The sequence below is a fragment of the Physeter macrocephalus genome, chromosome 19 (assembly GCF_002837175.3).
Source record: "Physeter macrocephalus isolate SW-GA chromosome 19, ASM283717v5, whole genome shotgun sequence".
Lineage (NCBI taxonomy): Eukaryota > Metazoa > Chordata > Mammalia > Artiodactyla > Physeteridae > Physeter > Physeter macrocephalus.
The window spans coordinates 66,537,499-66,550,328 of NC_041232.1; the positions used below are offsets into that span (position 1 = coordinate 66,537,499).

General features: G+C 38.1%; 1 protein-coding gene across 1 annotated transcript in view; it reads left to right on the top strand.

Moving 5' to 3' along the window:
• The window catches only part of DCC (DCC netrin 1 receptor), a 948,035-nt gene that overhangs the window by 116,206 nt on the left and 818,999 nt on the right, over positions 1–12,830 (top strand). Inside the window, exon 5 of the mRNA XM_028479946.1 lies at positions 5,060–5,380. Coding sequence (XP_028335747.1) covers positions 5,060–5,380 — 321 coding nt within the window. The remainder of the gene's footprint in view (positions 1–5,059; positions 5,381–12,830) is intronic.

A 12,830-nucleotide genomic window follows, 5' to 3' on the forward strand; every position in this document is an offset into this window, starting at 1 on the left:
GCCCTGGTCCGGGAAGATCCCACGTGCCGCGGAGCGGCTGGGCCCGTGAGCCATGGCCGCTGAGCCTGCGTGTCCGGGGCCTGTGCCCTGCAACGGGAGAGGCCACAACAGTGAGAGGCCCAAGTACAGCAAAAAAAAAAAAAAAAAAAAAAAAAAAAAAAAAATCCATTCTAAGTTAGTCTGCCTCTGTTACTGGTCTCTGAAATTAACAAGAATATGATAAGGAGAGCAAGCGCAAAGGGACTTAACCTTACAGAAACATTTTTACAATGTGCTTGATCATTTTGGTGAGTTTCTAAAACACACTGAGCATCTTCTCTATCTCTAGGTGCTCAATTAATATAAATCTGGAATATCCCTAGGAGTGTTTCTCCTATGCTTATTTATGTTTGACAAAACTAAAGAAAATAGATGTTAATATTTCTCCTTTGGGTCACCTCTTAAGAGTAGGCCTTCCTCTATATTTTCATTAGGAAAACATTAAAGGTTTTGCTGTGTTCGTATCTGCTTATGAACTACCATCTTTCAGAAGAAGAAGAAGAAAAAGAATAATGTCTAAGGACAATATGATACTCTATTTTTCTTGGACCAACACAGAAAAGAAACAATACCAGTTAGTTAAATGCATATATGGCTCTTTGCCTAAATCCTAGACAAAGAGGATTTAGGAATCTTCCCAAGACGAAATTTGGAGAGAGAGAAGGCTGAGACTCACTTATTTTTATCATGAACTCTGGTATCAGACTCACTCATACAAATTTCTTACTGGATGGGATTTTGGTACTCTCAAGTACATTTCTCTAAATATAATTACCTTATGTAATTTTATAGCAGGCCAAAAGGATTGCTTCTTCTATGAAGCAAGACTGGGAAATGTTACTATTTGAGGGTTCAACAGAATGACCCTGGGCATCTTAAAGATAAAACCAAACCAAAACAAAGTGAAAACTTCTCCTGTTGGCTTTCTTCTGGATGAAATTCTCACCATTGTTATTCTAATGTAAAATCTTCTGTAAAATTGTAAAGTAGGTAGTTTCATTTTGACTCTTCCAAAGCACTCTTCAATTGCTTTCTGATTAAATCTTTAACCCATTTTCCTATAGGCAATCTGCATCCTCATTGAACTCTGCCCAAATTCCAGCCACAATTTTTTGAGCTACAAGTTCCAAATGTTATTTGTACTTCTTTGCTTTCTTTAGTTTTATCATCTTTCTCTGCTCCTATATTAAATCAGTGTAGTTGATTTCACATTGAATTTTAGATGAAACAATTTGATAAAATTATTTTATAAGATATGATACACTGGTAGGCACATCCCTCCAAGGGGAACTAGTACCCTAAGAGAAGAGGGAGGAGGGTAGCCTAGATTGAAGTCAGTGTAATTATCAATGAGACATTTCTTAGGCCTGTGTATACGCTCCAAGGGGGTGGAGGCAGCTTGCACCTACTGTGAGCTAAAACTTTGAAACCAGGACCATTGGAGACACACCTCTTATTTCTCAACAGATTATATTCGCTCGGGTCCATGCCCATCTTTTCTAAAAATGAAGTAACTAATGCAAGTTACTTCAAGCAGAGAGACACCTTTATTCCAGAGTCATATGTTCAAAATATAATTGTGAAAAGGAGCACAAAAGCTCAAATTGCCAGCAAACTGCAAGGGTAATTGTATTGAAGAAAAGTTAATCTTTATTTAACTTTCCCAAATTGTGTACTCACAGTGCTGAAAACTGTCATAACCTCCTTGTTTCAGATTAAGTAGATTATTTATTTGTGATAATGGGCACATATGCTCATTAACGTGCTGTCATAAACAGCTGTGTGAAATATACTGTGTGTTCTGTGACATAAATAAGGTGTTCAACATGAGGTTGTTGTTTAAAATATAGACGCCAGGAAGAACAAAAAAGCAATCAGTGCTTTTTAATATAGTTGCCTGGTCTTGAATTCTAAATTTATTTCTGCCTTATTAATCCTACTTGTATGGAAATTGCAGGTATTACTCTAGTGAAATATCTTGACTTTTAAGGACATTAGAACTTCTTTCTACTTTCTCATCCTTGGTATGTCTCTAGCTAGCTGTTCACTGTTAGCAGCTCAGTAAGCTTAGAGCAGCGTTCATTTGATGGATGTCTTCAACCATCCTAATTCTGAAAGTTCCCAAACTGGATACTGAATTTTTTTTTTTTTTTTCGGTACGCGGGCCTCTCACTGCTGTGGCCTCTCCCGCTAAGGAGCACAGGCTCCGGACGCGCAGGCCCAGCGGCCACGGCCCACGGGCCTAGCCGCTCCGCGGCACGCGGGGTCCTCCCCCGGACGCGCAGGCCCAGCGGCCACGGCCCACGGGCCTAGCCGCTCCGCGGCACGCGGGATCCTCCCGGACTGGGGCACGAACACGCGTGCCCCGCATCGGCAGGCGGACCCCCAACCACTGCGCCACCAGGGAAGCCCTGGATATTGAATTTAAAGATCATCAAGTTCAAAACCCTCATTTCACAGAAGGAGCTGAGCTTCTGAAGATTTAAAAGGCTTGTTTGAGTCACACATCTTTAAATAGTAAAGCCAGGACCAAGGGCTAACTATCCAGACTTCTGATGTGATGTACTTTCCACTAGAGGAGTGGGCAGTAATAATTAGGTTGGCTACACCAAAACAGTCTGAGGGGAGGAGGGCCTTATTGGACAATGAGAGGGTGAGGCTGTATCTTTTGGGATTTTTACCATTATAATTTACGGTAGACACGATGCTCACTGTTATTTTACAATTTATAATAATTTGAGCAAACTTCCAGCTGCTCTCTTTGGGTAAATGACCTAGTTGGATGAAATGAGTGTATGACAATGAATGATGGGCAAATTTCAACAAAAACAATAAAGTAACAGACTTATTTTGAATATAAGGTTTAGAAAAATTGGGTTTGTGGGAACATGGCAGATAACACCATGGAGAAATAGTGAGAAGCTGTTCAGCTTTATCTTGAAAGTGGAGTATACAAAGCTAGAAATAAGTCTGTCCATTGGTGCTAGTATGGGTCAATCCTTTATTATAAGAGTACTGATTATAAGCAATTTAGATGCCTGCCTTTTAAATAATAGAAAACTGGAACATTTTCACCAAGTATAACAAAAATTGTTCCCATCACAGAAAAATTAAGGAAGCTAATGAAGTTGAGATTGTTATCCTGGAAGACTGAAGCTAAAACATAACTTAGGGGAGGGAGTATTTTTAAAGAAATTAAATGCTGCCTCAAAAGAACAAGGAGCTCTTACAAAGATGTGTTCCTCTCCTCTGCACTGTTACACAGGGTGATTCAGGAGAAAAATGGGATTAAATGGAAGCAAGAAAATTCAGTTAAGACTCTAACAATGATTCAATATTGAAAGCAAGGGATATTGTAGAATCCCTAGCCCCAGAGATCATTGAAAATGAAATTTAAAGTAATTGAACTTGAGTGGTTTAGGTATACACCTGTCTGAGCAAAGGGTGAGCCCTATGACCTCCTGAGACCTCATCAAAGTCTTTGATTCAACAACCAAATATTCTACCAAATGCTGTGCTGCCAGCCCTGAAAAGAATGTACTTGAACTAATTGTAGGTGTTTTACCTCCTCCAGATTCTTAAACGACCTTCTATTCTTTCTGTTGATTTCTTACGTTCATAGATGTTTATGAAAAAAAATCCAACTATAATATTCACCTAGACTTCCTGGCTCGTGAGCAGCATTTGGATGGAAATTGAGACACATCAGGGGTTTGTGACTTTAGATGGTAGCTTTATTGACTTGCTTCTGTAAGTGGCATCTCTTACCTATTTAAAACCCACCTGAGCTTTGTTCTAAATAACTTGTCCCACCCAGTTTGGAGCTGGTTTTTTGTTATGTTGTTATTGTTTTTGTTTTTGTTTTGTTATTGTTGTTAATGAAATACTGTCTCCGAGTGGATTTTTTTTAAAATTTATTGTATACTAAACTCAGAATGCAGAGTAGAAATAGCACCCTAAATCTTAGCTACCCCACTACTAACCATGGCTACTTTATTTTATTTATTTATTTAAAAATATATTACACATCAGGGGTTTGTGACTTTAGATGGTAGCTTTATTGACTTGCTTCTGTAAGTGGCATCTCTTACCTATTTAAAACCCACCTGAGCTTTGTTCTAAATAACTTGTCCCACCCAGTTTGGAGCTGGTTTTTTGTTATTGTTGTTATTGTTTTTGTTTTTGTGTTGTTATTGTTGTTATTGTTGTTAATGAAATACTGTCTCCGAGTGGATTTTTTTTAAAATTTATTGTATACTAAACTCAGAATGCAGAGTAGAAATAGCACCCTAAATCTTAGCTACCCCACTACTAACCATGGCTACTTTATTTTATTTATTTATTTAAAAATATATTTATTTATTTTTGGCTGCGTTGGGTCTTTGTTGCTGTGTGCGGGCTTTCTCTGGTTGCGGCAATCCGAGGCTACTCTTTGTTGCGGTCCATAGCCTTCTCATTGTGGTGGTTCTCTTCTTGCGGAGCACAGGCTCTAGGCGCACGGGCTTCAGCAGTTGTGGCATGCGGGCTTAGTAGTCATGTCTCATGGGCTCTAGAGCGCAGGCTCAGTAGTTGTGGCGCACAGGCTTAGTTGCTCCGCGGCATGTGGGATCTTCCCGGACCAGGGCTTGAACCCGTGTCCCCTGCATTGGCGGGTGGATTCTTAACCACTGCGCCACCAGGGAAGCCCCACCATGGCTACTTTGGAAAATATTAGTCTATTCTATCTAAATTTTCAAGTGTTGATTGATATGTGATGGTGGCCATGCCTAGATTTTTTTAAATTCTTAATTTTTTATATTATTACTTTTGGGACCAATAGTTTCCTTAATTGTGGTTACCTCAATTGGACACTTCTTCACTTCTTTAACACGACATCCTTGATTTTAAGTTTCATTTAGCCTTGGACATTATTCAAAGCCCCCAGGTGTTTTGAAGAAGTTTTGTGAAGAAAAGGCGAGGGATTGACTCCTGAGATCTATTTGAATAAGTGAACATATTTCCCTGTACTTTCATGTTCCAGGTTTCCAGATTAAGTCTTTCACATCACTGCGCTTCCTGTTGGAACCTTCTGATGCCGTCACGATGCGGGGAGGAAACGTCCTTCTGAACTGCTCTGCAGAGTCTGACCGAGGAGCTCCAGTTATCAAGTGGAAGAAAGATGGCATCCACCTTGCCTTGGGGATGGACGAAAGGAAGCAGCAACTTCCAAATGGCTCTCTGTTGATACAAAACATACTTCACTCCAGGCACCATAAGCCAGATGAGGGACTCTACCAATGTGAGGCATCTTTAGGAGATTCTGGGTCAATTATTAGTCGGACAGCAAAAGTTGCAGTGGCAGGTAAGTGGATTTTTCCTTTTCCTCCTCTTCCTTCTCCATCTCTTCTTCTACTCCTTTTTTTTTTCTTTTTGAGATTAAAAAAAAAAACACTAATATTTGTTTAAAAAGTATATGTTTAAGAAAAAGGAAAAAATGTAAAAACATGTATGTTTATTTCCTCATAGTCTTGATTGACCTTTTGCTTAAATTAGCTTGGAAAACAATAGAAGAATCTCAACAATTAACATAACATTATGAGATTTTCCAAAACAAAATTTGGTTCAAGTTGATCCACTACTTATGTGTAAGGAAGGAGTTTTCATTAATAGAAAAATATTAGAAAAATAATTTCCTAATTAATTCCATTTTACAGCCTCACTAATATTGAAAATTTGCAGTTTGTGTGTGTGTGTGTGTGTGTGTGTGTGTGCGCTTGTTTATTTGTTTGGGTTTGTTTTTTTTTTTTTGCCTTTAGAGCAGTGGATTTTATTTTAATTATAATGGCTACAACATATAAATCTCTAAATGAAAAATAAAAATTTGAATAGTGCTTCCAAATATCTTCATGCTTGGTAATATATTGACTCAATAACCGAATAATAAGATGAAAAGTTTTTCTTTTTATATATATTTTGAAGTGGTGCAGACCCTGAAAGAAACAGTACTGAATGTTCTGGAATCCATGGATATTGCTCTTTTTGCCCCACTTATTTTGGTTAGAGGGTAGCTCATGATTATTTCTTTTCAGAGTTAGACCTGTAGGAAGAAGAATTAAATTTTACTAATTTCTGTAATGATTCAGCTAAAAGTTGGGCTTTGACTTTGTTTTTTCATTTTTTTTTGTTGTTTAATTTTGATATTGGACACAAAACAAGGCAAATGGATCCAACCTGAAATAAATTTAGGCCTTCAGATAGGTAAACAGGTTTGAAGGGCTCCTTTCAAACTTAATCTTCAGTTCTATTCACTTGAATGAATAGGCCATAATGTAGTCATTTGATATGGGTTTCGTTTCCCAGGGTCCATGTAGTCTATATACAGGAAGACTGATTAGAATGAGGACTCATTTTCAGCAATGACATATACTAGGACAATCAGGCAGGACCACCACCCCCCCTTGTACTCTTCTAGTGAAGATGCGATAAAGTTGAAATCTGAAAAAAAGGATTTTGTCAGATTATGATATAAAAAATTAGATCTCATAGATAAGCAATCAGTCCATAAATTCAACTTCCTGCCACTCTTTTATGGCTTCTTATCCCCACTAAGGACTCTCTTTCATATTTCAGTTAAACCAGACTATTCTGGAGCAAAGATGTCCTGGTGATACAGTGGTCAGCCATCTTGGTTTAACCTGGACTGACCTGCTTTTAGCACTTGAAAGTACTGGTCCTGAGAACCCCTCGGTCCCACGTAAAACTAGAATAGTTGGTCAACCTACTAGTGGAACCCTCCACCTTCTCTAGCAACGCTAGACTGAAGCATGGGTGCAGAGCGTCTCCTTCACTCAGGACACACGTGAGGTGGCATCCTGATCATCCTGTCCCCTTTACTCAGGAGACACATGAGGTGGCATCCTGATCAGGAAAAGCAGGGCTATCAGCCACCTGGGATCTCTGAGTGATGGGTGTCTGAAATTTGATTGACGAGCGTAAAGTGTAGAGAGAACTGAAAGTCTATGTTAATGATGATTGATTAAAAAAGAAAAGTGGAGCAAGTGTTGAGGGTTAAGGTAAAATCTGCTTTCCTGGAATGCTCCAAATGAAGCAGAAAGGGTACAGTTTGATTTCCCGCATTTGAGAATTTCTGGACGCTCACATCCCATCCGTCAGTTGCCCACAATACAACGTAGCTCTGCTGATTTGAGTGAATCAGGCTGTTACTTTGATGCCTGTTCCAAAAGGCACACACATACATGTGCTGTTAATGAAAATGTCCTGATAAGTTGTGGTTTCTGTTTCCTGTGATCTAGATTCACTTTTACAGGCTCTGTTTCAATGGTGAGATGAAGAATGATCCCTTCCCCGTGAGATATCAAAATAAAGTGGCTTCTTCTTTTGACTTTCGTATTCTGTACAAGGATAGGCTGGCACATTCAGTCACTGAGTTACAATTTAATATTAGATTGTATCATTTCAAGGCAATGAGGCTTATTCACAGCCTTTTAAACACTTACCTTGCTGTTTGGCGACACAGCATATGTCAATGTTATGTCTGCTGGTTAAGATTGGTTAAGATTGGTTAAGATTGCCAAACCACTGGAATGCACAAGGGGCATATATCTTCCCTGTAATAAAGACCACGGGCCTGATTTAATCTCATTTTTAAAGCATTAGCAGTCAGTAAACCAGTCACTCCTAAAAGGTAACAGGCAGGTTTTCTTTGGATGAGAAAAAAAAAAAATCTGTTCTCTACCCTCAGGTGCTGTGTAGAGCCCATTTAATAGAATGCTCCTCTTCCATTTTTGCTTTCTCAAAGTGTCTTGATAAAAAGAAATGTGGCAAATGAAATCGGTCCTTAATCAATCAACTTATTTCATGCAATGATCTTGCCATACACCATTCATTCTATTTTCTAAGAACTTCTCAAGTGCTCTTTAAGCCCTGAGTACATGCTTAGCTGGAGAGGGAGAGAGAGTAAGAAAGAGAAATGAGGGGCTACCAGCCCATTCAACATCCTGTTAAAAATCTCAGTGTAACAGGCTACGGACTGTCAGTATTTCTGGGAATTGTGAGTTCTATCAATAAGGAACACCTGGGCTATTAAATCTCTATTTGAAAGCAACTTGGCCAGTACTGGCTGAAACTTGGGAATTGTATTTGTATCCAATTAGCTCTAATCTAAAATGGTGCAGTATTTCTCTGCATTGTGTACCTCTATTTAGCATTTCTAGGTGGAGAACAGCTTGAAGAGAGAAGCAGAGCCAGACTTTGTTTATATAACTTCTCCTACCACCCTCTCCACTCAGTACCTAGAAAATCATCCGACATGTTTAGTAGTTTTTCAGTAGGTATTTGTTGTACCAATGAAGATGTGGGGCTTTCTGCCATCGATGGAGAGTTTCTGGCCAATGTTGTCTTCTTCCTTCTCCTCCTCATCTACTTCTTCATTATTGACCTTGATGTGATTAGTTAAATTTACCTATGTGTGTCCCTACTCTTGATGGGCAGAGTTGGAATAATTTGATTTATATCTCAATAGTCTACAAATTAATTAACTATTAGAAGATGGACTGTGCTGGAATATTCATGTGCTACTTGAAAAAAATAAAAGCGTGTGTCAGTTCCTTCTTTCTTCCTATAACATCAAGATGAGTTTGCATCTGGCCAAGCACGTCTTCCCTCTTCCAGATGTCACCAGCTATCTGAGCCTGTATTCTCTTCCGTAAAACAGACATAATAATAATCTACCTCCTAAGGCTGTGCTGGCTTTCAAATAACATCTAGGATGTAAAGCCATAGTGCAGAGTAGATTCTTATTCAATAGCAGCAGTAGTATAAATAGACTTAATAATGGTTATTGTGTTATTACAATTATTACTACTAGGAAATGACAAAGTTCAATATTCCCATATGGTGGTACAAAAAATTTAGGGGGGGAAGGAGATAAATATAGGCTGCAAATCCTGAGCCATAAATATTATCGTCCTAGATCAGATATCTGCCTTTGCAATCCATAATTACAAACTGGCAAGACTGAATTGAGTTTTCAAATGGTTGAATCTCTGCAGTCTGTTGGCCAGCAGTGCCAAAATCAGTTTAACTACAAAATTCATTTTTCAAAAGTTGTTCTGTTTTGTCAGTGGAGCCAATATAATTTGTACTGGGTCTAGATCAAGCAATAACTGCTGTCATTTTGGAAAAAAAGATGCTGGGCAATCTTCTCAACCAAGCCTCCTTGATGCCCTTCCAACTGAAAAAGATTCACCTATGCTGGGTCCACGGGAGTCAGTTGGTCTAGATTGGGAGTTTAAATAATGCTGATGTGTAAGAAAACCAGATCACTACAGAGCTCCTCTGAATAATCATGAAAGAGTCATCTTATTCATTTTCCCTGATTACACCACCACCACACATCCACCATCCAGCACACCCAGCTACCCACATGACTACTTGCCCATCTACTTCTCCTGCAGGGCTCTTAGAAGCCCAGTTGGAACCTAAGTGCTTCCTCTGCTGTATTCACACTCTTGGGGGTGGAAGGCGGCCAGCCTCTCCTCCCTCATGTGAAGCAACACTGACTGCAGGATACATTATAGAGCATTTGTGCCCAGGTAGATTCTCTTTGTTGTTAATTTTAAGCATTTATGTCTTGAATATTAAAACCATTGACTTGCTTTCTTTATAGTCCTTTGCTCTTTGCACAGTATATTCATACACATTATCTCATAATGCTCAAAAAAGCCCTGTGATATAGATACCCAAAATGACAGAGAAGAAACTGAAAAGAGGTAGTGGCTTTCTACAGGCAGAGACTAGAGCTCAGATTGTCTAACTCTGGCACACACTTATTCCCTTATCATTTTGCTTCTCAGTCTAAGGGCTAGTTTTAAGGATACTGCGAATAGTTTCCCACTTAGTCATTTATTTTTATTTTTATTTTTATTTTTTTATTTTATTTTATTTTTTTTTTTTTTTGGTGCGGTACGCGGGCCTCTCACTGTTGTGGCCTCTCCCGTTGCGGAGCACAGGCTCCGGACGCGCAGGCTCAGCGGCCATGGCTCACGGGCCCAGCCGCTCCGCGGCATGTGAGATCTTCCCAGACCGGGGCACGAACCCGCGTCCCCTGCATCGGCAGGCGGACTCTCAACCACTGCGCCACCAGGGAAGCCCTGTCATTTATTTTTAATCAGTGAAACTCTCCAAAATATAAACTAAGGGGAAAATAATAGTAGATTTCTTTTATCCATTTATTGCCTTGAAAATATCAACTTCTTATGGGTATAGGGGTTCAGAAGAGGCCTCCCCAAGATGTGCTACTTTGGTATGTGGATTATTTTGCGCTAAAAGCAATGGAGATCCTATGGGCTCAAGAGAAACTACTGTCTGTCCCTTAGCAACCGAGAAGAATTTAAATTGGGGATTTTTCCCAGAAAAAGAGTTACTGCCAGAGATACATTTTATCTCAGTGGCCCCGTCTATATGGCAGGACAAATATCTAATTACTAAATGTCTGCTTTTCTTCATATTGTCCTGTGAATGACCCTCCTGTCCCGGGAAGCCTTGGCCTGTATCCCACTCCTTAGCTCAGGACAGCATATACACCTCGTTTTGGTTTTCTGTCTTTGAACCTCTCACATATGTGGGTTCTCTTACACTCTCATATATGTGGGATTCCTGTACGTATGAAATTAAATGTGGTATTCTGTTAATCTGTCTTATGTCAATTTAATTCTTAGACCAGTCAGAAGAACCCAGAAGGGTAAAGGAAAGATTTTTCCTTCCCAACATGGGGAAACACTATGATTTGGATGTTTTCTTCTAAGATAAGATTTTGCTAGCACAGCTATGCATTAAATAATGACACAAGATCAATCTCTCCTGAAATGTGGAGAAGATGTGATTTTTAAAATAAGCTTATAAATAGTCTTTCTAGAGGCAAAATTTTGGTTATCTTTTATCTTTGTAAGTGGTTTTATAATTCAGGTCGAATTTGCATTTTTTTCTTGAAAATCAAGAAAATAAAAGGCCAACTAAATTGCATTTACTTCTGTTGTTATTTCATTCAGGAGCATATTTTTTTACTTCCTTATTACAATAGATGTTTCAAGATGCAAATTGTAGCACTCTGCTGTTAAATAACACAGGCATTATAATTAAAATTCCCCTGAGTTTAAAAAAAAAATAATTAGTTACTTGAAGTAGTTTCAATGAATTCCCTTCCAGAATGCCTCCAATTTAAATGAGTTATGAAATAATTAGTGAAAGCATATTATGGTGAGAGAAGCTAGAATTGCTTCAGCAGAATGGAGCATTTTGTGAAATGATAACCTGACCTTTACGTTTTTACTTAAAAGGAAACAGAAAAAGGAGCTTGTCTTAAGAGAAGGGAGAATAAACTACATTGCCTCGGGCCACTCAAATGTTATAGAAAGGAAAGAGCAATCCTTTCCTCTAGAACAAATATAAGAATCTTGCCTAGAAGGTCAAGTTCATCCAGTGAAGCAGTTTGGAAAATGTATCCCAGTGTCCTTGAATGCTCTCAGAATTCTATTTTGGGGAAGGTTCAGTTACAGAGCAAAGTTTTACATTTTATACTGAGGGGGATATTGTTTATTTTCAGACGGCGAGCAGTAAAATCCATTGTTCTGACTCCATAATTCTTAATGGTCTTAATTATCTTCATTTAGCTAAGTGTTCTTTGGTTTGGTGGTTAAAACATGAGAAAAAAAGAAAATTTAAGGACGGATTGTGGTGTTATAAGTAACTGTTGTATGTGTGCTAATCTTATCATTTTCTTTTAGTTTTATTGCCAAATAAAACTGGGATAATCACCAATATTGCCCAGTGCCTACTTACCCACACACTCCCCCACCCTCAACTTAAATAATGGCGTTTTAAAGAGTAGGTTTTTAGTTGCCTCCTTCCTAAGTCAATTAACTCTGCAGTAAAATTAAAATAGAAATATATTCCTGAATAAAATATGCAGAGTAGAAAGACATCTTCTACATTATAAAAATTACAAAAGAAAACTTGACAGGGCTTTTTATAGTAGAAACATCAACAAAATAACTTTTAAAAATCTTCCAACCTTTCACTGCCTTTTCTTTGTTATGAATTCTAATTCATATGACAGTGGAAATAGCTAATTATTCATTCTAAAATTCAGTATCTTAAGAGCACTGTTCTTTTATTCAACTGTTAAGCTAGCTACAGTGTGATTTTTGCTGGTGCTGTAATAAAAATGAAGGGGTAATATCTAAAACAGTAATACTATTTAGTAATACTAATAGTAAAATAGTACAGTGGTAGTATTTTAACCAAAAACTCTTTTGAATTCTAGAAGACCCCCTTGGAATACAAGAGATTTTTTTTGGGTGGGGGGGGTTAATAAATGTCAGGCTAACAGAGACTTAAATCAGAGGAAGTAAAGTAGATAGATCAGGTGGTATAAGTGTAAATCTCTGATAAAATTATGATTGATAATAAATTTAATAGAGCATTTTACTTTTATGAACCTATCACTGGTACTGATATTTTTTCTATTGTGTCCTTTATGTCCATGCTAAAATTTATTATTTAAATTTAGTAAAGATCTACAACTTAAGATATTTATACTAGATACAAGTTTTTCTACAAAGTAAGGAAATATTCAAACTTAGGAATGTTCTAGAAACTAAGTTAGTTAGAAGGAATCATGGAAAATCTCAGTGTATATAGTCCCTAAATTATCTTAAACTTTTCTTGTCAGGATCCATATTTAGAGATGAGAGTACTGAATACCATCAGTGAAAACATCTCCCTTTAAGAAG